The sequence below is a fragment of the Delphinapterus leucas genome, chromosome 3 (assembly GCF_059928025.1).
Source record: "Delphinapterus leucas isolate spDelLeu-1000000601 "Yukka" chromosome 3, BTC_Dleu_Yukka2, whole genome shotgun sequence".
In the NCBI taxonomy this organism is placed as follows: Eukaryota; Metazoa; Chordata; class Mammalia; order Artiodactyla; family Monodontidae; genus Delphinapterus; species Delphinapterus leucas.
This window is the reverse complement of record NC_143131.1, coordinates 108,703,807-108,729,407: the sequence shown is the minus strand read 5'-3', so window position 1 is coordinate 108,729,407 and position 25,601 is coordinate 108,703,807. Positions and strand designations below refer to the sequence as shown.

Here is a 25,601-nt window from a genome sequence, read left to right as displayed (position 1 = left end):
TCTAAAACTTTAAAAATACTGTGTAATTGTGCAGTTGAGAGTTAACTCCACAAGTTTGTGTGGTCCCAAACCTGCACATTCTAAACAAAGGTCTGGGACTTGCCTTGCTCTTCAGAGCTAACTCTAAGCCCTTGAAATATCCTGCCTAATAAAAAAGTATCTTTGTTTACTTTGGGGCCCTGGGACATGTCCAATAGTTAATACTAACAATGTGATTTATGGTGGGGGACTTAGAACAGCTTGACCTCTGTAGGGAATAGGTGGTCAGCCATGCCTACGTGACTAAATTCCACTAAAAACGCTGAGTACCAAGGTCCGGGTTAGCTTCTCCAGTTGGCAGTATAATGTGCGTGTTCTCAGACATTATTATTGAGAGAATTAAGCATTGCTTGTACAACTCCACTAGAAGAGGACAAGTGGCAGCTTGCGCCAGGTATCCCCTGGACCCTGCCCTATGTGCCTTTTTCATTTGCTGATTTTAATCTATATCCTTTTACTGTAATAAACTATCATTATGAGTAAAACAACTTGGCTGAATTTTATGAGTCCTTCTAGCAAATCGTTGAACCTGAGGGTGGTCTTGGGGACTCTCTCCCCACACACAGTAATGTAACCACAGTTAATATATTAATAATAAATTACAGCTTGAAATCAAAGTATAATCTCTTACTTTAAGAAATTTTGTTCATAAAGATGATATAAGACATATAAAATATAGTGAATATGTGTATACATATGTATTCCCAAAACCCTATCAAAGTTATGAACAATTTCATAAGGTATTTTATTTATAAAAATAAAGTTTTAGCCTTCATCACAGTAAATTAATGAAAGTCCTATCTGTATTTCATGAGTATAAAAACATTAAATACCAATAAAAACATTCTATTGTTGAAATTTTTGGTTATAAGAAAAATAATCACTCTCCTGACCTATCATTTAGAAAGAAAAATAATTTTGGAAAGGAATCATAAAATATTGGTATAAATCATTTATTTCCTCTTTCTTGCTATGGATCCTAACTTACACTTCTGTATATAATTACATATAAGATTTTTAATTGGTAATTTCTCTAAGGAAAATTTTAATATATTTTTGCAGACATTACTTAAGATTCTTTTGCAATAGTAAAAGAAGGATATTTTTGTTCACTTCAATTACTTAAATTCTCACCCCCACAAGAGTCAGTTTTATTACTTGGTGGTCCATATTGACTTTCCCAGCTATACATGGAGTTGCTCTGGGAATTTCTAGAGATCAAATTCAAGGCAACAATCATAAATACACTCAAATCAATTTAGAATCATTTCATGTGTAATTATAAATGTATTCTTGAATTGACAAGTTCAGATGAAATCATTCTGCCTTTCTTAAACTGTGGGTTGAAAAATTAAATGATCCATTTCTGCCTACAGGAAATATATTGAATATATTGGAAGAAATTATAACCAAAAAAAGAAAGAAATCCAAAAAGAAAAAAAAATAAGAATTAAGTAGCTTCACTTAAGTAGCTGAATCTTAATTATACCTCTAAGTAAAAGAGCTCTGCTCGGGTGTGTGTGTGTGTGCGCACATGCACATAGAATCCATAAATATACTTATCTAACATCTATGAAAACTTTCCCTATGTGAGAAGCTATGTGTATATGAATATTGATTTTTATTTCCTCTTCCTACATTTTTGTTTCATTGTGCTTTTTATCTTACACTGGATGATGATGATGTAATTTATATGGATGAACTTCCTGCTGTTTGTTTGTTCTTTATGAAGACACCATTACTCTCGCTGCTATTGTCTCCCACTATCTAGCTGCAAGAAAAATTTTAGCCTCTACTTTTGAGACAAATATTGCTTACTGGTAAGGAGAATTTTTAGCAGCTAAGTAGTTCAACATATATCACATGTCCTGGTATTAATCCATCAAGCATTACACATACCTTTGGCACATCTCTATTGATTTTGGGTACAGCTCTATAAAAGTCAAATAAAATAATATTTTACTACCATTTTAGCCATTCCAACCTGAGTTCCTGGTCATAAACCAATGTTTCTACTACATAAAGCTGAAGTGGCCTTTCCTTAAATTATATCATTTAGTTTTTTGTTTAAGTAGTTGTAGGTTCTTGACTGAGCCTTTGCATATTAATGAAGCAACTTGTACTGTGGTTGGTTCCTTTAATTACTGTTTTTCCTATGTTTTAGAACGTAACACAGACTGAAGAAATTAATTTAAAAGAAATTGCTTTTAAACTCTAAAATTTCTTTTTAAAGTGAACCCTCTAGTATTCAAGGTACTTGACAAAATTATTTAATGTCTGTTTCATTAAAAGATACTCAGCTTGTCTACCAAACTGTTAATGCATGGCTGAAGTAAAAATTTTAATTATTCAGAAACTTACATTTAATTTATAAAAATTGTATTTATGATTAATATGCACTGTCTTAAAATATTTTTAACAATAACTTTCTTGCCTCTAAACATTATTGTCAGCATTTTTCATTCAAATGATACATGTGGTTTTTCCTATTATGATTAAACTGAAACATCTTTAAATTATGAAAACTGTATTGGAATTAAGAATCTAAATCCTATGATTCCTGGTGTGAAATACTGAATGAGGTCATTGCATTGTATACTTTCCCTAAAGGATAATGATTTTAAAGTGTATTTATCTTTTCTTGTTTCTTTTTCAAATAACAAACTCCTCATATATTCTAGAGCACTTGAATGACTACTGAAATCCTGCATGGGAGAAAATGAAAGTGTACCTACACATTTGAAAACAGTGGCATCAAAAATCAATGCCTGCTGATAATATCCTATTTCTCGGACTAGGTTATGGGTACATGGGTACATTCAATTTTTGATAATTCACAGGGCTGTATAATTATGACTTGATCATCTTCCTATACTTCAGTTTACTCTAATAAAAAGGGTTTTTTAAAACAAACACCGTTATGTTGTATATAAGTTTTTGTCTAAGTTTTCCTTTACCAGTCAAATTCCACTGCCAACAGAAGTTTATGCAATTGTCTACAGAGTCCAGGTATATAATGAAAACGAAGTCAGCTGGGTGCATGATAGCAGAGTGCTGCCGCCTGTGATGAGCTGGGAAAGATGGGCCCAGCCTCAAGGGTACAGACGCTACTCAACTCCAAGGAATGGCTGCCGTATGGGACTGTGAGTCTAATGTTGCCAGGTCTGGAAATTTGAATTTTTAAGTCAAATTTATACTTTTTAATGTTGGCAACTGATTCAATTTTTGAAACACTGCTGGCCAAACTAAATATGTCTTTGACCAAAGAGGTCTCCATAAAGATCACCTCCCTGAGTAGGACTTCAGTAAATCTGAGTTCAATTAAAACACTTTTCATCTGTACTGCTGACACTGCTAGCATGTAGAGAAGCCTACAGTCAAAATTAAGTCTGATTCCCTAACCCACACCATTCTACTATAATGTATTTCCTGTAAATATGTGTCTATTTCTTATGTCATTTGAATCCCAAACCAACCTCATAACACAGATATTATCCTCATTTTATTGATGAGGAATCCAAGGTCCAAAGACAGCAGACAACTTAATGAAGAAATTCAGAACAGTATGACCTGAGTTAGACGACTTGAGTTCAAATCCTTCCTCCATCATAGTATTTTTATAACTTTGGGAGGGTAAATTAACCTCTCTGTACTTCAGTTTTCTCCCCTATAAGATGGGTACTCTTACAGTCTACCTGACAAGAACGCTGTGGGGATATATAAAGCATGTAGAAATGTGCCTGGCACATAGTAAGTGCTATATAAGTGTTGCTACCACTAATTATTATTGCTATTTTTATTATCTGTAAAATGAAATCCCTGCTTTTTGTGAGTTTTAAGTGAAATAATTTATGTAAAGTGCTTACTTAGAATTATGCCTGAGACGTACTTAATGTTCATTGCACATGAATTGTGAGTCCAGTTTAATTCTCTTCCAGATGCATTGCTCCTAAACCGTACAGATTAATTCCTTTGCTCTGTAGTGGACAATAACAAACAGGTACTATTAGAAGCTGGAACTATTTTTACTTTAACATAGTGTTTTGCTTGGATGCTTGAATAATGCACAGTTGTGTAGTGTCATGATTATTGCAAGGTTTATATCATTTGGAAATGTGAGTGAAATGAATCATGTGCCATGTAATGATTGTCCTGATGAGGATTTTAATGATGTAGTAAGATTTCATTCAGAGTATCAGGAATGGTTACAACATCCAGAAGACACTCTTCAAATTTAAATGATCTTCTCTGCCTCCTCGTTTACCTAATTTAAAAAACTTAGGCTCAAAGCAAATAATGAAAAGATATGCATGTAATTCAATAATTCAAATTACAAAGGTACGTGCTAATATATTAGCATAGCCAGGGTTTTTACTTACTTGTGGCCCATTTCATGAGCAATTGTAAATGCAAGGTTCAGGCCATTGTCTTCAGCAATAATACATTTTCTCTTTTCACTACACATTCCACTCAAGTAAGCTATACCTAGAAAACACAAACGTTAATTATCAAATGTCAGAATTAAAATGCAAATACTTATACTTGGTATTAATAGAAGGAAAGAAAAATGATAGTTTTCCCCCTCAAACATGTCAATATTAAACTGTGATATCCAGCCCCAAAAAACAGTTTCAGGAGAAAATGCATATGTATATGTCAGTCAATAAACTGTTAATATTCTTTTCAATTTTATATTTTAGATGAAATTATTTTATCAATTATACAGTTCTCAAAAGGCATACCATAAACATACATTTTATAAATACCACTTTTCATTGTCATGTAAGATAAAGTTACAACTTAGAAAATGTAAACAAAAAAGCAATGATTATTTAAATATTTTTCAATTCTTGAAACCTAGTTTCAAAGAAATACCCTAAAATAAACTATATTTATAAGATTCTTGAACTCACATTTATATTTTTAGTAATAAAATTTTGAAATTTTATTTTATGAAATACCATTTTAACTAATGTAACATAAAAACTATCTATGGTACTTGGAAAACTGAAAATATTTCCTTTGAAAATTTCTTAGCTAATAAGGTGATCTGACCACGGAGTACATGATACTGAAATATTATTTAAGACAAAAATTTCAGCAACACATTTGATCTTTTGGTTTAAATTATTAGTAAAGAGGATAATATCTGAAATCACTAATACTCTTTAATCAAAGATTTATGTACTATTTTACTAATTCAGATATACTCCTGAATAAATATCATTTAATACAAGGAACTATAATCTTCCAAGGGTATGTTTTAATGTATCTTCAAGTAACAAAAGTTATGTTATAAAATAAAATTGTTATTTTTTGAATTAGTTGTATGTTCTCTAATTCTCATATCCTTATAAAATACATGTAAGCTCATTTTATGAAAAAATTAAAGTCAGGACAGGTAAAATGATTTGCAAAAGATCACATGACTACCAAAGATAAAGCCATTTACCAGCTAATTTTATTTTGCTTCTGATTACAATTTACAGCAGAGTTGCCCCTGATTAAAGGTGGTTAGCTGAATGCTTGTGACTTTTTTCCTCCAGAAACTTAAAGAATAATGGCAAGGAATAATTAAATTTAAATGAAACAATAAACCACCTTGCCCGGGTTTTGGAAAGAGAAGATTCATGAAGGAACAAGGACTGATTTAGTGGAGCCACAGCCCACATGACAGGAGAGAAGGATTTTATGAGCCTGGTAGAAACCCAGAGAGGCTCAAGATTGAGGCACACAAGGTTTGAGGAGAGTCATTGCTGGAGGGTTGAATATGGAGATTAGTTCAAAGTTTATCCTTAACTACTCTTTCAAACCTTCATGTTGAATGTCAAGGCCTGGTATCCACTGGCCTATCAGACAAATGAAGATATATTTGTTAAGCAAAATGTAGTATAAACAGGTTATTTAAAACATATAACTATGGGAAGAAACAGCCAAGAGATTAAAATACATATGTTACTTTCTCTAAGTAGTTAGAAATTAAAATAGATCTTATAGACATTTCAAATTCACAAATAGATGAATAACTTCTTTATTAATGGATGGGTGGATGGATGGATGAATGGATGAATAGAGAGATGATAAGCCCTACTTCATTTGGCTTATTAAGGCGACTGAAATTATTCCAGGGTTGAATCAAGATAAAGTGGGAAGGAAAGATGAAGGTAGTAATAAACAGAAGGGAGAAGAAGAGAAAGAGGAGAAAAACATGTTCTTATCTAGTTCCATTAAATGATAAGTGAAATAAAAACTTTAAAAAATTCTTAAACGTAGTGTGAATTTTAGGAGTGCTAAATCTGGTACTTATTAAGACAACAAAAAACGGAAAACTAAGATTTAGGAGTAACTGAAGTTGTGTCATAATTGAACAGAAGAAGGAAGGAAGAAAGAAGGAAGGGAGAGATGGAGGGTGAAAGAAAAGTATCTCCTCTTAAAAGGATATTAAAATTCTCTTGAGCATTTTAAGATTTTTAAAAAATATATAATTTGAGATTAAATGTTCTGAAAAATTCTAAATCAATCTCAACTATAATTAGCATGCTGATGACCACTGTTTGGTACAAAATTTCCTTTAGAATGCCCATATATTTCACCACGTTTTTCACCACAACTAAAATAATTCCATTACCATATGCAGATTAAAATTTAGCCAGTGTGGGGTGTCATCAAGTCATATATCCCTTTGCTACATGAACCAGTACATATCAAATTTAGTCACTTTAATAAGTTTTAAATTTCTTCTCCCATACCCATTCAAATATATTGTCCCCAAATAAAAATAGTATTGTCACTTGTTTTTTTTTTTGTTTTTTTTGCTTTTTTTGCGGTACGCGGGCCTCTCACTGTTGTGGCCTCTCCCGTTGTGGAGCACAGGCTCTGGACACGGAGGCTTAGCAGCCATGGCTCACGGGCCCAGCCGCTCCGTGGCATGTGGGATCTTCCCGGACCAGGGCACGAACCCGTCAGCAGGCGGACTCCCAACCACTGCGCCACCAGGGAAGTCCTGTCACTTGTTTTAAATTCTTATAAATTTCTTATATTTTCTATATTATTCTTTTTGTTGTATACTTACATATTTTTTCCATATTTTTCTGTAATGTTACTACACTGGCTAGGATTTTCAACATACTGTTGAAATATGTGGTATTGAGCTCCGTGTTTTCCCTGCTGACTTTAATAGGAATGTTTACAGGTTCACAATGGAGATGACTGCCATAAGGACTTTGAAAGATACAGCTTGTTAAGTTAAGGAACTTAGTTTCTAATATTCTTGTGTGTCTAAGTGAAAAAGGAGGCAATGTTATATGATGCATGGGTCAAAGGTGGATGGCTATTGGAAATAGCAACCAAGAGAAATAGGTAAGAGAGCTGAGCTTTTGTAGATCGGGTATAAAGGACGAATCCTAGGGTGTAAGAGGTGGCAGTAAAACTGAGAGTGAGAGAAGAGATAGACCTTGTAAAGGCTCTATGCTTGATAAGTAAAGTAAGGTCAGAGCTTGATACTTGGGAGAAATGAATACAGTGGTCAGGAGAATGGAGTCATCAATGAGGTAAAAGAACAGACACTTTCCAAAAAAAGTATTGGAGATAGATTTAGGGATTTTTAGATTTCAGAGCTGAAATTCCATGACATGATTAGGTACTGCCATGAGAGTAAAGAAGGGCAGAGGTAGAGGCTGAGGTCAAAGAATAATTAAGTAGTGTTGGGTGGACTGATACCATGAACATGAAATTGCACATGATCACAAAGAACTTAGGTGGGAAAGGTGGCCAACATCCATAGGAAATGTGAGCGAGAATCAAGGAGATGGATCAGTCATAGTGACAGTGAGGGACATGATGGTAAAGCTCAAGCTTCTGCTTCAAATTCTGAGTTTTTATACGAGGGAAAGAGAGATTTCGATTTAGAAGCAACAGTGGGAAGCAAGAGGAATGCAGAAGGTGTACAACTTCAGTATCTTCCCAGCACCAGCCCTGTTGTACAGGGGAAGACAAAGAATGAAGAGTGACCTCTCTGGGGGCCCTAAATTCTTCACCAGGTTATGGGAAATCAATGACTACTGTGTGGTCATATAAAAACATACGGTGGTAAAAATGATAATTTATAATATATAAGACATATTTTATACTGTAAAATATAAATTTATATAAAATAAAATTCAAACATGATGAGTACATATTGACATAGAGGAATGATCACAACTAAGTGTTAAAAAAACCAAATCATGGGCTTCCCTGGTGGTGCAGTGGTTGAGAGTCCGCCTGCCGATGCAGGGGACACGGGTTCGTGCCCCGGTCCGGGAAGATCCCACATGCCGCGGAGCGGCTAGGCACGTGAGCCATGGCCGCTGAGCCTGCACATCCGGAGCCTGTGCTCTGCAACGGGAGAGGCCACGGCAGTGAGAGGCCCACGTACCGCAAAAAATAAATAAATAAATAAATCCAAATCACCACATTTTCATAGGAAAACAAAAAGACCACATAAATATGCTAAATTGTTAACAGCAACTGTATTATGTGAAGAGATTGTGGGTAACTTTTCTTCCTTTTTTCCCATTTTCCAAATTCATGTAAGTGTTTATAACAGTTTTATAGTAAGAAAATTAAAGACATAAATATGATCATCATGTTTATGAAATTTTAATAGTAATTAATACAATGTCTTGTAGATCAGGGTGTAATTTAACAACCAAAAACGACCCTCTACTGCTATTCTTCTTTTACCGAAATGTAAAGTCAAGATTTTCAACTAAGTTTCTGATAAGTTTGAATTTCATTGTTCTTACATTTGGCACACCGAGGAGATTTTATTTGACTTAAAAGTTATGGAGAATAATTGTAACCATGACTAATTTAAATGACTTGCATTATTCTGTTTAAAAGCCCATGCTTTTCAGGTCCTTTCTAGAACCCACATGTTTCCTATTATAACAAGGGGTAGAGGTTAGGAGGGGAAAGGATTTAACACAGCTGTTATTTAAAGATAGCTATAATACAGACGCTTTTTAAAGCCCTCTTTTAGTGTAGAAATTCTGAAAACACAAAGGAAACCAAAACAACTTCTAATTTGTCATCTAAAAATGAATCAAGTCATGCACCAGGAGTCAAGAGAATCTCTCATCTGAAAACAAAACACACTATCCTGGACCTGATATGATACACCTCATCAAGATGATCAGAAACCTCTAAAACCCTACAGGATACATGTTACAATAACGGCCTAATCAGGACATCAGAGTTTTTAATGTGATCAAATGGGTGTATCCTACCAAAAGGAAGTCATCCAGCTCCCAAACTGCTGCCTTTAAACACTAGCTAGACCACCTCAGTTCAAAATCCTGGCTTTCCTGGCATAAAATACTGCATAATCCTAGGTAAGTTATTTATCTTATGATTGCACCCTATGAGGTAAGTTTTTACCTATGAGTCCTACTAGTTCTTGAGGCCCAATGTAACGTAGTGTGTGACAGGTCCCCAAGGTACAAAAATGAATACATGCTGAGCACTGCTTTCAGGAGCCTGAGCCACACAAACACGCATTTAAAAAATGTTCTGAGACATAAAGATGTACATAGGATATTATGGGAGAATAACTTACAAAAGACACTGAATAGGGGAAATCAAAGCAGGAAAGGCTTTTAGAGAGGGAAATAGCTTGGCGGTATCACTGAGTGGGCAGAGGTGAGCCAGGGAAAGGAAGTGGAAGTTGGGGGGCAGAATTCCTGAACAAACGACTGATCAGGGAAAAGTCTAAAAAAATGCTTATGAGCTGATGTTACTGACAGAGGGACACTTATGTTCCTTAAATGTGCAGACCCTGTAGTACATCTCTGTAACAACACTGTATTTGGCACATTCTCAGTAAGGGGTACTATAAAGGAAATGCATAGAAAGACTAATATAAAATGTGATTCAATGCAGGGCCTTAAATAAAAATATAATTTAGAAGAATCAAATGTATTTCATCCACAAATGTGAAAAAAAATTATAATATTTTAATAATGATGCCCAGATAATGTAAAACCCACTTACACAATTATATTCAAATTGGGCCTTGAACATATTTTAAAACAATAACTTGCCTTACTATTTTGCTAATTATCTGCCTCTGTTCCATTAAAAGACAAGATGATGATCTAGGACTATAAAAGTACAATTATATAAGTTATACATTTAATATCAGTATAGTTATAACGGTAATTAAAAATAGACTTCCAGATCCTTTTAAATGTTTAAGTAACCTATAACATTCTTAACAGTACAGCTTCTATGAATACTAAGAAAAAAAGTGACTTTTTTTTTTTTTTTTTTTTGCGGTACGCGGGCCTCTCACTGTTGTGGCCTCTCCCGTTGCAGAGCACAGGCTCCGGATGCGCAGGCTCAGTGGCCATGGCTCACAGGCCTAGCCGCTCCGCGGCATGTGGGATCTTCCCGAACCAGGGCACAAACCCGTGTCCCCTGTGTTGGCAGGCAGACTCTCAACCACTGCATCACCAGGGAAGCCCAAAAAAGTGACTTCTAATGACAACAAAAACGGTATTAGTTTAATGAAAAGTATGGTGAAACTCCGTGGTCAAATAAGGCAGAATATTGTTTAGACATTAAAATATTGTTTTTATGTTCTCATGTCACGTAGAATGAGACTCCTGTTCTGAAAAACATATAGAGATGCCAAATAATATGTAATATACAGATTTTTGAATGTATAGCTAAGGTTGAAGTAAAAACAATTCTCAGGTACAGGAATAAAGCTTAAAAAAATTCAAGTCTGGAGTGATAAGATCATGAGTTAATGCTGTCAGAGCCAGGGTATCATATAAGATACAAGTCTTATTAAATAATGGGCGTGGTTTCAAAATATCTGCAGTGACAGGTATTAGCAAGTAAGGAACTGAGATTCATACACAAATCAGAAAGCCTGGAATAGCTGCTGTTAATGACTTTCAAACATACTTGAAAATAACTTTAAAAATCCATATGCAGGAAAGCAGCAAGGAACTCTGGCTCAAAATAAATTCTGGGTATGCTAGAAAAGACTCGATAAACAAATCAAAACTCCAAGCCACTATCACGCATAGGTGCGAAGCCACAAGAATACTAAACCATGAATGTAATGTACAAATTGATCCTACAATTTGGGGATCATACAAGGATTAGGGATGTCCTTGTCAGTTAAGTAAAAATAAATGAAATATCACTATGATATCATCTCAGTAAACATAAAATTCCCACAGGAAAGCTGACTTAAGATGAGCTCACAAATAAAAATTACAAACCAAGTAAAGAAAGTACTGAGAAATCAAGTACTTGTTCACTCCCAGTGTGTAGACCATGTTTTGTATAGTACAGTGATAATAAATTTTGAGGTGTACCAACATGCATTTCTCTTTTGTATTTCCATGGCTCAAGGGCCCAGCCGCTCTGAGGCATATGGGATCTTCCTGGACCGGGGCACGAACCCATGTCCCCTGCATCGGCAGGTGGACTCTCAACCACTGCACCACCAGGGAAACCCTAACATGTCTCTTAATAGCTGATAGAACAACCATAAAAAAAATTCACTAAGGAGATAACAGATCAGAACAATAAATTAGCAAGTCTGTCTTAACTGACCTAATAGAACATTGCACCTGACAACAAAATTCACATTCTTTTTAAGTGTATATGGTACTTTTATAAAAATTGACCATTTACTGAGTATTGGAGAAAAAAAACTCAACGAATTTCCAAAGTGGAAATATTCCAAAGTATGTTCACTGGCTACAATGTAAATAATAGAAATAAAGGACTAAAAAGATAACCAGAAAAGCCCAAACTGTCTAGACATGAAACGATACACTTCTAAGTAGTCCACAAGAGAAAGAAATTATAATGGAAATTAGAAAATACAATTTCCATTATAATGGAAATTAGAAAATACTTTAAACTGAGTTTAAAATACTTTAAACTCAAAAAAGTGTGAGCTAAAGTGACAGTGCTTAGGAAAATTCATAGTGTATATCAGAAAAAAGAGACTGAAAATCAATGGTTAAAATTCTTCCCAGAAGATGGGAAAAGAAGAGGGCATTAAGGCTTAAAAAAGTACAAGGAAATAATAAAGAGGAAAATCAATGAACAATAAAACAAATGTAAGAGAAAATTGGCAAAAATTGATACATACCTAATAAACTGATTAAGAATAAAAGAGAGACAAGTACAAACCACCAGCACCAAAAGTGAATGAGGAAATGTCTCTACAATTCCTAAAGACATTAAGGTAATATATAAAATAGTATGCTAATAAATTTTACAATTTATCAAAGTTGTCACAAGAAGAAACACAAAACCTAAAATTTCCCATAATAATCTCCTTTATTGACTGCACTCCAGCTACACTGGCTTTTTTTTGCAGTGGAGGGAGGTCATCAAATGAGTCAAGCATGTTTCCACCTCAAGACTTCTTCACTGGCTTTTCACTTGTCTGGAACATTCTCTACCTAGATCTCTCTTTAGAACTTCCTCAAATTTTTAAAAATATTGTAACCAAGGAGGACCCTACGGAGCCTTTCTGGGAGAGAACCCTACCCCCACGCCCTTTGCCTGCCTCTTGTCTGTAGAAAACCTGTAGTCTCCCAGACCTCCCCTGAGTTACAAAAGCCTGGTTTAAGAATTAATAATGGGGCTTCCCTGGTGGCGCAGTGGTTGAGAGTCCGCCTGCTGATGCAGGGGACACGGGTTCGTGCCCCGGTCCGGGAAGATCCCACATGCCGCAGAGCGGCTGGGCCCGTGAGCCATGGCTGCTGAGCCTGCGCGTCTGGAGCCTGTGCTCCGCAACGGGAGAGGCCACAACAGTGAGAGGCCCGCGTACCGCAAAAAAAAAAAAAAAAAAATAATAATGGATAAATTAGGAGTTTGGGATTAACTTATACCAAAGAAAAAAAATTAATGATTGAAAGGATGTGAACATGTAGTAAGCAAAGTAGCAGTTGGATCAGGAGAGCTGTAACAATTTAAACAGTAAGTCAGCCATACAGCAGTCACAGAATTTTTAGTTCCTCCCTGAAGTATACAGATGACAGTATCTGATACACATTCCTGAGTTGTTTTACAGATACTAAAGCCCCCACCAAATGGAAGAAGTTAACTACATGATAACCATGAGCACATAGCCCCCAGTCCAGCTGGAGCCTAAGGATTCATAATGTTAACCCCTGTGACACCACTCTATTACCTCACCATCAACCAATCAGGGAATTGTACACAAGCTGATCACACGCCCCGCAACTCCTCTCCCTCACCTTGCCTTTCAAAATGCTTCCCTGCAACCCATCAAAGAGTTTGAGTTTTTTGAGCCTTCGCTGCTCTGAACATCTTGTCTGGCAGCTAAATACAATTAACGCTGCACTTTCTTCACCACAACCTGGCGTCAGTATATTGGTTTTACTGCACACAGGCGAATGGACCCAAGCTTGGTTCCATTAACAATATCACTTTTTTCAGTAAGGCATTTCTTGATCACCAAATTATAATTATAAAGATCCTTATGCCCACCCTGGCATTCCCAGATTATCTCTTACTTAGATCTACTATTTCTTTTTCATTTTCATTTCATTTTTTAATGCCTCATTTCATTTTTATTTTTTTAATATATCAATTAATCTAATTATTTACTATGGCTATTGACCATCTCTCCTTTAGAATGTAAGCACCACAAGGGCAGGAAAGTACTGAGAAATCAAGTACTTGTTCACTCCCAATGTGTAGACCATGTTTTGTATAGTACAGTGATAATAAATTTTGAGGTGTACCAACATGCATTTCTCTTTTGTATTTCCACATAGGTGATGTCTTCCTAGTCATCTAAAGGCTTTGCTCTGATGGCAGGTGGGAAGGGATAAGGATTAGTGGTATTCTTTTGGAACTCTGGCGGATGTGGATTGGGAAACAACAGGCCAATACAGGGTGGCTCAAATAGAGAATAAAGGAAACTACTGTGTGACTAGGTGGAGATAAGGACTGAGCTATCATTCCTGAGCCTACTTTGACTCTCGCCGCTAAGGAGGCCAGAGGGGTGGATGGTTTAACGTAGGGGACCTATAGATGACATAGCGGAAGTTCAGCAGTATCTTTAGCAGCAGTACGAGATGGAAGGTTAGGGCTGGGGTGGGTGGGAAGATAAAGAGTGGGTGAAGAGAGCTGGAAAGAAAGGCTACAGAGCCCTGAGATGAATATTCGTTTGTTGAACCCACCAGCTACATTCCTGGGAGCAAAGTCCAGCAGTGCGCTCTGCTGCCATGTAGGCTAAGGAATTCACTGCAAAGACGCAGAGACCTAAGGTCTCAGAGGGCAGAGAAAGAATGGTGGTTTCTGATCTATAGCCCAACACCCAGGCTACTTGGAGAGAATCAAATGAGAGGTTGGCGGATTATGTGAAAACAACAAAAACCAAAATAAGGTAGATGAATAAAGTAATTTAAATAGAAAAAAATATTGACAAGTTTACATTTTCACTGTCTTGGAATCAAATGAAGTAGGAACTTCATGTGAAAGATTTAATACATTGCAAGAAGCTAGATGCAACATTTTCTTTGCTTAATTTAGTATAACTTTTGACCTTGTTATGTGTATGAGACCAAATTAACTACAGATGGGAATACACATGTTAAAAAAATTTGTATTATATTTTTAATGGGTTTCTGAAGGAAAATAAAACAGTAAATAATCACTCATTTTATTACCCAAAGGTGCAATGGAGGTATCTAAGAGCAGTGCACTTAGTGCACCAGATAGTGTATATACACCACTTGAAATCTTTGGCAAGCTTTTATATGAAAAATTAATACGGTGCAGGAAGAAGATGAAAGATGGTTCAGGTAAATGTTTAGGAAAAATAGTGAAAGAAAGGGAGTCCAGAGGGAGAGTGGCATGTAGGGTGAGCAGCAGTGGTCAGTTCCTAACTTCTGCCCTTTTGAGAGATAAAGAGGACTTCATGGTTAAGGACATATCCAAAATAGATTTTGTTGGTGCTTTTGTTGTTTTTACCCTTCCTTAAGGTTTATAATAAACCACACCACTAAGCTGACCCACCTTATCCCCACATTAGGGTAATGAGAAGGACTACTTTTGTATGGAAGGCAGAACAATTGAGAAAATTTATCCCTGCAGGCTAGTTTTGTGCTCCTGCTATTGTATTCTAGATTTATTCTACTTCACATCCACTTTTCATCTCTCTTCAGAAAATTTAAGGGCGGGTTATTGGATAGCTTCAGAAGTTAAACTCTTAAATCCTCAGAGAGTTTAAATGAAGCCAGACTCCAATGTACATTATTGTGGTTTTGATATATCATTAATATATCATTAATAATATATACCATCCGAAATTCTTAATTTAGATTTCAGTGAAACTCTGAAAATGTAAATCTAGTGGTGCATTCAAAAAGCCATATGTGGTAGATTACACATCTAACCCTTGTAAATCAGTAATGAGAACTTTACTGTGCAGTCGACCACAAACAAGGCTGGAAACTGGTCTTCTCATTGCTATGTTAATTTTAAAAACGATAAATCAGAGTTCTTAGGCTTTATATATAACTTTGCTCATGAGCAAAAAAAACTAGGTTTAATGATTTCATCTGCCTTGGAGATTAAAAAACTGTCATGACTTTAAAAAATAGGTAAGATGAAACACAGTTAAAGATTTTTGTGAAGTAAGTTTAAGGATACAGCTGGAAAAATTTAAAGTGTTCTGATTGCATATAAATCACGAATTTTGGCTAACGCATTTTTATAATGTTATAACGTAATCATATCCTGAAGGCATTAATCAGGGACAATTAAAACTAAAAATATCATGCTACTAAAAAGCTGTATAAATTGCTTTTTTAGTATACTAGTAAAATCATTGACAGCATGCCTTTATGTATGACTACAAACCAACTCAAACTTCGAAACAGTTTGACACATTTTTTTCACCTTGCCAAATTTTAATCATTTTGTTACTGTTCATAACTTGCTTTCTACTCAGTATAATCAGTGTTTTTCATTCAAGTGAAGGAAATAAATAATTCTATAAACTGGAGAAATCTAAAGAATATAATTATAATTACAACACAATTACAAATACCTGATATTCTTAAATCTCAACTACCAATATTTAAAATATTAAGTTTAATATAGTGCTTTGACATAATCCTTCAAATAAAACATATGTATACTTAGGGACAAGTGGTTCCAACTCTAGATGCCATTTTTTTTTTTTTTTTGCGGTACGTGGGCCTCTCACTGTTGTGGCCTCTCCCGTTGCGGAGCACAGGTTCCGGACGCACAGGCTCAGTGGCCGTGGCTCACGGGCCCAGCCGCTCTGCGGCATGTGGGATCCTCCCAGACCGGGGCACGAACCCGTGTCCCCTGCATCGGCAGGCAGACTCTCAACCTCTGCGCCACCAGGGAAGCCCTAGATGCCATTTTTAAGATCACTTTTTTTTAGGTCTATACACTGAGGCAGTTGACAGTAAATAAGATGGTGAAAATTTTTCTCAAAAACGATTTTGTGTTTTCTAAAATCTTGATTGAAATTCAATAATAAATTTTTCATGACCTGTTTTCTGTATTAAGTAGTATACATAAAAAAGGCAAAATGCAAAGGATAAAATCTTAAAAACTGAGGCTCTATGTCAAATACTCTAGGGTTTGAGTCCAAGTCTCGAATTTTAGCTTTGTGATCATGGGAAAGTTAGTTCTGTTTTCTAAGCCTCAGTTTTCCCAACAGTAAAATTGAGAAATCAGTCATTTTTCTTAGGAATGCTAATTAATTTAGATAACATATTTTAAGTATATGATGGCCTATCTGAAACATGTTAACCATTAACCATTAAACTTAGCTTTCTTATTTGTAAAATGAGGTAACAATCCCTTATGATAGAGAAGTCTTGAAAGGTTAAAGGAGGTGACATAATAAAAAAATCTACGGCACAGAATAGATGCTTAACAAGTATTAAGGGTTCACTGACAACACTGTATAAGTGTACAGTGAGCACAAGCTGTATTTCCAGATGCTTATAGTGAGAGCAACTCTTAAAAACTACAAGGAGGGCCTCGGGGAGTTTTCTAAATTAAGATGGTTTTTGTTTCCCAAAGTTACACTCAGCATGTTTTAACATTCATACAGTGTTTAATAGCACCATTAAAATATTTTCTAATATAAACAATATTCTAATTAAATTAAAGCTTTAACAGTAAAGGATCTTAAGAAAAATATCTTAAGAATAACCACTTTTCATAATAATTCCTTAAGAATTATGTATCCCAGTCTTATCCCTACAACATGTCTTGCCAAAACAGAAATATTAAGTGTCTGATTTATGTTCTGGCCAGTGTCTAATAAGATATACACTAGTAGCCAAGAGCCCAAACAAGATAAGCTCAGCCTTGCTTTTATTATAAACCAAGGAAAGGTATGATTTTCCTATCAAGAATTCATTTATATTCAGAAGTACATAGACTGAGCACCTGGGATGCTCAATCACTATACTAGATGCTGAGGACACAGACAAGTATTGAGGAAGATCTTTGACCACAAAGAGATTAGAAGGGGAGGGAGTGAATGGAATGCAAGTTATAAGAAAAGTATACTGAAGTCCGCCAGGTTCATGCATGGTAGAGTGAGAGACGATCCGGGAAGTCAAAAGTGTAAATTAATCAGGGTTCTGATGAATGGGTAGAGTCTGAACAGCGATAAAGGGAGGAAGAACAACAAAGAAATAGCCTTCTATTTAAATTCTAAAACAATACATTTGAACACACTAAGATCTGCAAAAATTACCAGCCTTTAAAGAAGCTCTTTTGGTTATAAATTAGTTTTTCCTCATCTGAGAATGCCCTTATTTCACCTCCATCTTCACTGACAATCCTTTCTTTCAGTATTTCAAAAAGGTGTGCTATCCTTCTGGCTTTTATGGTTTGCCATGAAAAATCTGCTGTTGTTAGAATCACCGTTCCCCTAAAAATAACATGTTGTTTTTCCATGTCATTTTTTTCCTTGTCTTTAGCTCTCGGTTTTGATTATGATATCTCTGGCTTCAAGTATTTCTTGTTTGGAGTTTACTTGCCTTCTTGAATCTGCAGATTTAAATCTTTTGCCAAATTTGAGAAGTCTTCAGTCATATTTCTTCTCTCCTTTTGTTGACTTCTGGAACCCATGACAACTGCTTTGATTTTTCCCACAGATCCCTGAGACTCTGTTCATATTTTTCCCAATCTTCTTTTCTCTGTGGTGTTCCTATTACATACTTTCTTCTGATCTATCGTTAAGTTCACTGACTTTTTCCTCTGTCATCTCTATTCTATTCAATATAACCAGAGAAATTTTTATTTTGGTTATTCTTTCCTTAATTCTAATATTTACATTTGGGTTTTCTCTATATATTCTATTTATTTGCTAAAACTTTCTATCCTTCCATTCATTTCAGGAATGCCTGCACTTACTAGTTGGAATATCTTTGTAATTGATATTTTGGTCTTTGTCAGATAATTCCAAAATCTTTGCCATTTCAGAGTGGGAATCTGTTGAGTGTATTTTCCCATGCAAATTGAGATGTTCTTATGTCTTTACAGAGGGTGTAATTTTGGATTGTATCCTAGACATTTTGAAGAATATATTAGAACACTCTCAGTCTTACTTAAATCCTACAAAGAATGCTGATTCTTTTTTCTTTTTTTTAGCATAAAATCAGCCTAGCTGGGTTCAGGATGTACGTTCCAAACTTTCAAAGCTTCTATGAGCTTTCAGTTTCATTGTCAAATTTTCACTGTCAATTTTCAAATTGATATTCAAATCGATCCTATGTGTTTGTCACCAAGGGACCAGTCTGGGACCGAGGTAGCTCAATGGCTTAGTAGCTCATTTCTCAAAGAAATTTTAGGGTCATATTCATACATACACAACTTGGAGTTGAGCAAAGGAGTTGATAAACAATTTTATGGGGTTACTTTCCCTAGCTCCTCCCTCTCCATTATCTCTCTGGTACCTTCCATGTCCCCGTGGTTCTCATTTCAGTCCTGCTTCCAGGAAGTTTGGGCTCTAGTTATCTCACTAAGCCGTGTACTTTTTATGACTGTATCTGCTTCTAGGTCTGAGTACTAGGAGGACAGAGACAAAAAGCAATGGGGTTTACCTTGCCCTTTTGGAATAAAAGCTCTGCAGATCAGAGAGGAAGGTTCACCTCAGATTTTTATGACTCCTACTGCTGCCACTGTTGTCCCCACTGCCACTATCACAGGATTGCTTGGCAGACAGGCCAGGAGAGAATGTAGAAACTTTTCTTAAAGGAGAGATTTCCCCTGCTTTCTCTAAGCATTAAGGGACCTTTCTCTTCCTTGATTTAAACTAGAGGTATTCCCTAGAGCTTCACTATACATGCCCTAATAACCACTTTCAAGTTTGGGCTATGCTGAGTCCAGAAAAGAGAGAGAAAAATAATAAACTCACTGCTGGTTTGGTGGTACTTCAAATTCTTGTCTTCTTCCCAATCTGCATGCTACTATTTACTTTTTAAAATCCTCAAATAGCTGTTCCATTCTCCCATGTTTAATAGCTGCATTAAATGAAAGAGAAGGGTGGAGTGTGTTTACTCCAGTATACCTTAAACTAGATAGTACCTTAAAGTACTAGACAGTACCTCAAACAGAGAGTTTCTTCTCTGCAAAAAAACAAAAAACCCAGTAAAAACCAGCATTGTGTAATTTAAAGATAATTACCAATGGAATTTTTACAATGCAAATGAAGCATCTCAATAATCACAATATTTTCTAGGGTCATTACCATTCCAACCACTTAAACACCAGAACTGGGGAGGCTATGGCAAATGCAAAGTGACAACTTTGCTGCATCACTAGATTATTTAAGTATTAAAGACGTAAAGCTTTGTAATATCTGGAAAAGCACTTTCTTCTGTATGAGTTTATACAGTTTCTGCATTTTTGCCATGTAATAATTGATAATACTTTATATACCATAACAGAAGTGACCTACTAACCATTTGCATTAAAATAACACAGGTTACCTTAATATTACTACATACTAATAACTAAACAAAAAGAAAAAAATGATGTATAAGGTATCAATTTTCTTCAATACTCTTATTGAAGAAAATAAATGATATAGAAAAATTTTTACTGCGATCAAGACAGGATCATAAAAAGATTATTAAAATTTGATGATATGCAGATTTTTTAAAAAGTACTAAGACTTCTCAAAACTTAAGAGACATGTACCAATACGTTTATGCTTGAAAGTCATGATAATCTAACTGTGGGGAGAAAGCTGGCTCAGAATAAAAGGAAGACAAATGGGATTTTTTTTTTAAGTTACCTAGGCAAGAATAACAAAAGAATAGCAAGAAGGAAAAGATTTAAAAGAATGTGTAAATAGTTTCATTTAGTCACCATTCTATCCTTAGCATCTAGAACCTAATACACTTTGGGGCACAGAGTAAGTGCTCCAAAATATTAGAGAAAATTGAATAAATGAAAAAAATAAACAAGGAGACAGAGAAGTGGAAGGAAGATCATCTGAAATGAACCAATAAAAATTGAGTAAGAAGGACAAATAAAGAAGCACAGATCATATAATCCTCTAAGTATGTTTCCAGACCTTTCAGATATCAGCACTTAGAACATGATGAGGATTATCATCCTTTTTAGATCTGATATATCTGAGACTCAGACCATTATAATGTACCAATAACCATGCTTTGTGGCTATCTGGATTGAAGAAAAGGTTGAGAAATATGGTGTGAAACCAGCTTCCAATATATGCAGCAAATTCTCATATGTTGATTTCTAGTAAGTTTAATTATTATTACTGGGGGATTAAATAATTAAATGTCTAAGTTACCAAAATAATAGTTATAGCTTAAGATTTCTGAAATATGTACTTTTTAATGTATAATTTGTAATTCTGACTAATATATAAAACTATGTCTCAAACATGTTCATTAATAATAGAGTGATGATACAGCTATTTTGCCTGGGGCATCCATTTTATGCTTTTGCCCAAGCATAGTTACTAATGATGCCCCCTTTAACTTTTCAAAGTGTCTTAGTGTGAATTATTACCAATAGATGAAATTACACATTACCAATAGATGAAATTACAGACCTTTATATTGCAAAGCTAGAGTCATGCCCCGGCCCAGTCTGACTGCCTTGGGTTTTCTTATTTTCTTTGCTGGAGGCCCGAAGATTGGTGCATTTTCTTATATTCCAAGCTGGTACCACCCAATTTACCTCCTTTGATGCCAGTTTTCCCCACCCCTTTTTTCCTGCTCCACAGGGCAAGTGTTCAGATCCATATCATATTAGTGTGCTTTTGTTCATCACTAATGAGACAAGGGAAAAGAAATATTACATGTGGAGAACTTGCAAAGATTATACGAATGTAGTAAATCCTTACAAAATCCTCTTGAAATCCTATCACTTTTCTACTATCCCATCGGGTATGATAAGTGAAAATCTCTTTGAATCTCTCCCTTAACTTCTATCCTTTAACAAACATTTTCTTTTTTCTTATTCTGATTTCCCAGAGGGCCATAAACTGTACTTTCATCTAAGATGGCCTCATTTTCTTTCAGTTTATAAATCCCCAACTGATGTATAAAAACATGCATCCTTTAGTCTGAATGTAGTAGTTTCCTATTGCTGCATAATAAATTACTTAAGTAATGCAGTGACTGACAGTAACCCCCATTTATTACTGCACAGTTCTATAGGTCAGAAGTCTGGGACGGCTTAACTCTGCTGAGGGTCTCGCAAGGCCAAAATCAAGATGTCATCCAGGCTGGACTCTTACCTAAAGGCTCTGGGGAAGTACTGGCTTCCAAACGCATTGAGGTTGCTGGCACAATTCAGTTCCTTGCCTCTGTTTTTCGAAGGGAGACTGTTAAGGTTAGATCTCCATATCTCAAGTTTAACTGAGGGACTGTAATTACATCTGCAAAATCCCTTCCAGCAGAGCAGTACCTAGATTAGTGATTGACTGAATAACCAGGGTACAGGAATCTTAGGAGTGTCATCTTTAGTATTCCGTCTACCACACTGAATATATTCCATTCGCATTTCTGAGAACATCTACATTAAAAACTGAGCAGCACTTCATGAAAACCTATCTCACACAAATATGATGACTTGTGGGTACCCAAACCTGGCACTCGTTTATATAAAAGTATTTACATTTAATGCTGATGCATTCTTTAAGATATTTGATAATCTCTAAATTTTATGTCCCACTAGACTGAATGGGCAAGAACCCCCAATATCATCCCTAATAAATGTATCTGAACTCCCCGTGAATACTTAATTACAGTACCAATTCATTTAGAAAGATATTTATAATAAAGGTTAACTTCATTGTTTGCCTAGCCCAAAGAATTACAAGTTTCAAAATACTGAATATTAAACTAATTCGATTTTTTTGGTAGAAAAAATATAGTTCTAACCAAAAGGGTATTAAAGTAGAGAGATGATCTCAGTAATTCCTTTAAGTATATTCAGTCTCTGAAATTCTCTGTTCTTTAGGTACCACAATGCAAGAGAAAATGCCACGACTGCTGTTTAATGAAAATTAAGCTACTTGACAGAAATTGGCTTGACCTCTTCTCCCTATCCAATAAAAATGGTTACTTCTGCTAAAATGTGGTTTGGAGAACATACTGGTGTTTGGAAAGGGAAGTGTCTGGAGATTCTCACATGTACAGTGTTAACATAAAAGGGTTATTTAAGCATGTTTTAGTCTCTGAACATATTTCTTATTTGGCAGTTGCTTCATAGGTGGCCTGTATGCCTGTTTGACAACTTGCATGTACAGAAAATCAGAATTATTCAGAAGTGCACAGAAGAATAAACCATCATCCCAACCTGATGAAAGACAGAAGGCTTATTAATAATAATGAAGCAATAGAACGTAGGGAGAGTTAAAGCATCCCTGAATTGGAAATCTCGTGGTAAAGAATGCACAGCTTCTCGTATCAACATGTATTAAAAAATATTCATATCTGGAAACTCATACTGATCCAACACGTACCTTTGCCAGCTCTAAGTATCTACCAATTTTCTATACTATAAAGTCCTTAAAAGGTTTCATGAAACACACACACACGTGAACAACGACTATCACCACTGATTATCAATCACTGCCAGGTTACGGCAGAATTGCACAGAGTGTTCTGCAGAATCCTGGGCTTCCATAACACCTCTTCAGTGGGTCTCCTAAGATCTTTTCAAGAGACCCACAGAGTCAAAACTGTCAACATTCACACTGATGGTGCAAAAGCAATGGGAGGTAAAACTGCCTTCACTGTCAGTCATTTTATTTTTCACTGATATTCACTCCCGGGGGAAAATGGCAATTTCACTTTTATATATCCTAGATGAAGCAGTAATATGTATTAATTTTATTAAATCTGAACTCCTGAGTATATGTATTTTTTAATATTTTATGTAACAGAAAGGAAGCATGGATAAAGCATTTCTGCCACAGACTAAAATAACATGTTGTCTCTAAGAAAAGTACTGTGAGATTGTTTGAGTTCTGAGCTGAACTCCTTGTGCTTTTTGTTGAACACCATTTTTACTTGAAAGAATGTCTGACAGACAAACAAAGGTTATTCAGATTTGCGAATGTGGCTGACACCCAAAAATGAACAAAGTGCATCTGTCACTCCAAGGAAACCAACTGATGGTAGGTTTTATTTTTTGCCAATAATAAAATTCAAGCTTTCAACTAAAATTAGAATATTGGGAAAATTTTATCTTCCCAAAACTTCAGGAATTGTTCTGATGAGACAGATGGTGATACTGACGAATATGAGATATATATATATATATATATATAGTATAGTGAAATGTGTCAACATATAGAAGATCTGCCTAATACAGTGAACCCATATTTCCCCACTGACCAATCAATGATTCTCTAAAATGCTATCCATAGTTAAAACATCCACTTAAAGTGTGAGAAACACCAACAGATATTAATGTAACGGACTATAAATGATTACTGATATGTATTCAGATTCTACATTGCTACAATCCACTAACCACTAAGACAATACCACTGAGTTTTAGTATACTTTCAATAAGAATACTCACAATAATCTGAAAATACTCATCCATTTTCCAACTACACATCTTTATGAGGTCAGATTTTCCTCATACACTTAAAGCAAAATAACAAATACCAACACCTTACATGCAGAAGCAGATATAAGATCCCTGCTGTCTTCTACGAACCAGATATAAAGTGATTTGCAAAAATATAAAACAAATTCATGACTTCTCACTGTGTTTTGTTTTTAACACCAATTCTCCAAATCAGTGTCATGTGCGAGAAGTGGATTTATGTGACCAAGTGTAACTGTAGCATGTATAAAAATATATACAATAATGCTTTAAAAGTTTTTTCTTGGACTTCCACTTCTGGCATACAAATGCTAGAATAAAAATAGCAAAAAATCTTCTTAAATGCAAGGCTCTGTATACCAGTGAGGGCCTAAAGAAAAAGAAAGAAATGCAGAGTTTGGAACTGGCACTAATGTGCTTGGCTGCCTGTGGGCATTTGCCAAACTAAAATCCAAAGGTATTCAGCTTTAGCCACCACACTGAGACAAAGACAGCACCTGTCATCCAAATTGGAAAGGAAGATGTAAAACTATCCTTATTTGCAGATGACATGCTATTAGATATAGAAAATCCTAAAGACCTCATAAAAAAACTATTAGAACTAGTAAATGAATTCAGTCAAGTTGCAGGATACAAAATTAACATACAGAAATCTGTTGTATTTATATACACTAATAACAAACTATCAGAAAGAGAAATGAAGAAAACAATCTTATTTACAATCTCATCAGAAAGAATAAAATAACTACAAGTAAATTTAACCAAAGAGGTGAAAGACCTGTACTCTGAAAACTACAGGACATTGAGGAATGATATTGAAGATGACACAAATAAATGGAAAGATATACTGTGCTCATGGATTGGAAGAACATTATTAAAAAGTCCACACTACCCAAAGCAATCTACAGAGTTAATGGAATCCCTATCAAAATGCCCATAGCACTTTTCACAGAACTAGAACAAACAGTCTGAAAATTTATATGAAACCACAAAAGACCCTGAATAGCCACAGCAATCTTAAGAAAGAAGAACAAAGCTGGATGTATCACACGTCCTGATTTCAAACTATATTACAAAGCTATAGTAATCAAAACAGTATGGTACTGGTATAAAAACAGATACATAGATCAATCAAACAGAATAGAGAGCCCAGGTAGATCACATTAAAAGGAGTTCAGACTGATAGTTGATTTCTCAACAGCAACAATGGATGCCAGAAGGCAGGTGAACTAGATCTACGATGTGCTGAAACAAAACAAAACAATGCACCCAGAATATTAGGATTCTACAGTCAAAATACCTCATGAGAATGAGAATGAAATTAAAACATTTTAAGACTAACAAAACTTTAAAGGCTTGTGACCAGCACATCTTTCCTAAAGGAAATTCTAATTCTAATATTGTTTCAG

The 25,601-nt window shown here is 35.3% G+C and overlaps 1 protein-coding gene across 1 annotated transcript in view; it reads right to left on the bottom strand.

Annotated features, from left to right (window-relative positions):
* The window catches only part of ADAMTS19 (ADAM metallopeptidase with thrombospondin type 1 motif 19), a 281,743-nt gene that overhangs the window by 150,415 nt on the left and 105,727 nt on the right, over positions 1–25,601 (bottom strand). The window contains exon 8 of the mRNA XM_022588714.2: positions 4,419–4,524. Coding sequence (XP_022444422.2) covers positions 4,419–4,524 — 106 coding nt within the window. The remainder of the gene's footprint in view (positions 1–4,418; positions 4,525–25,601) is intronic.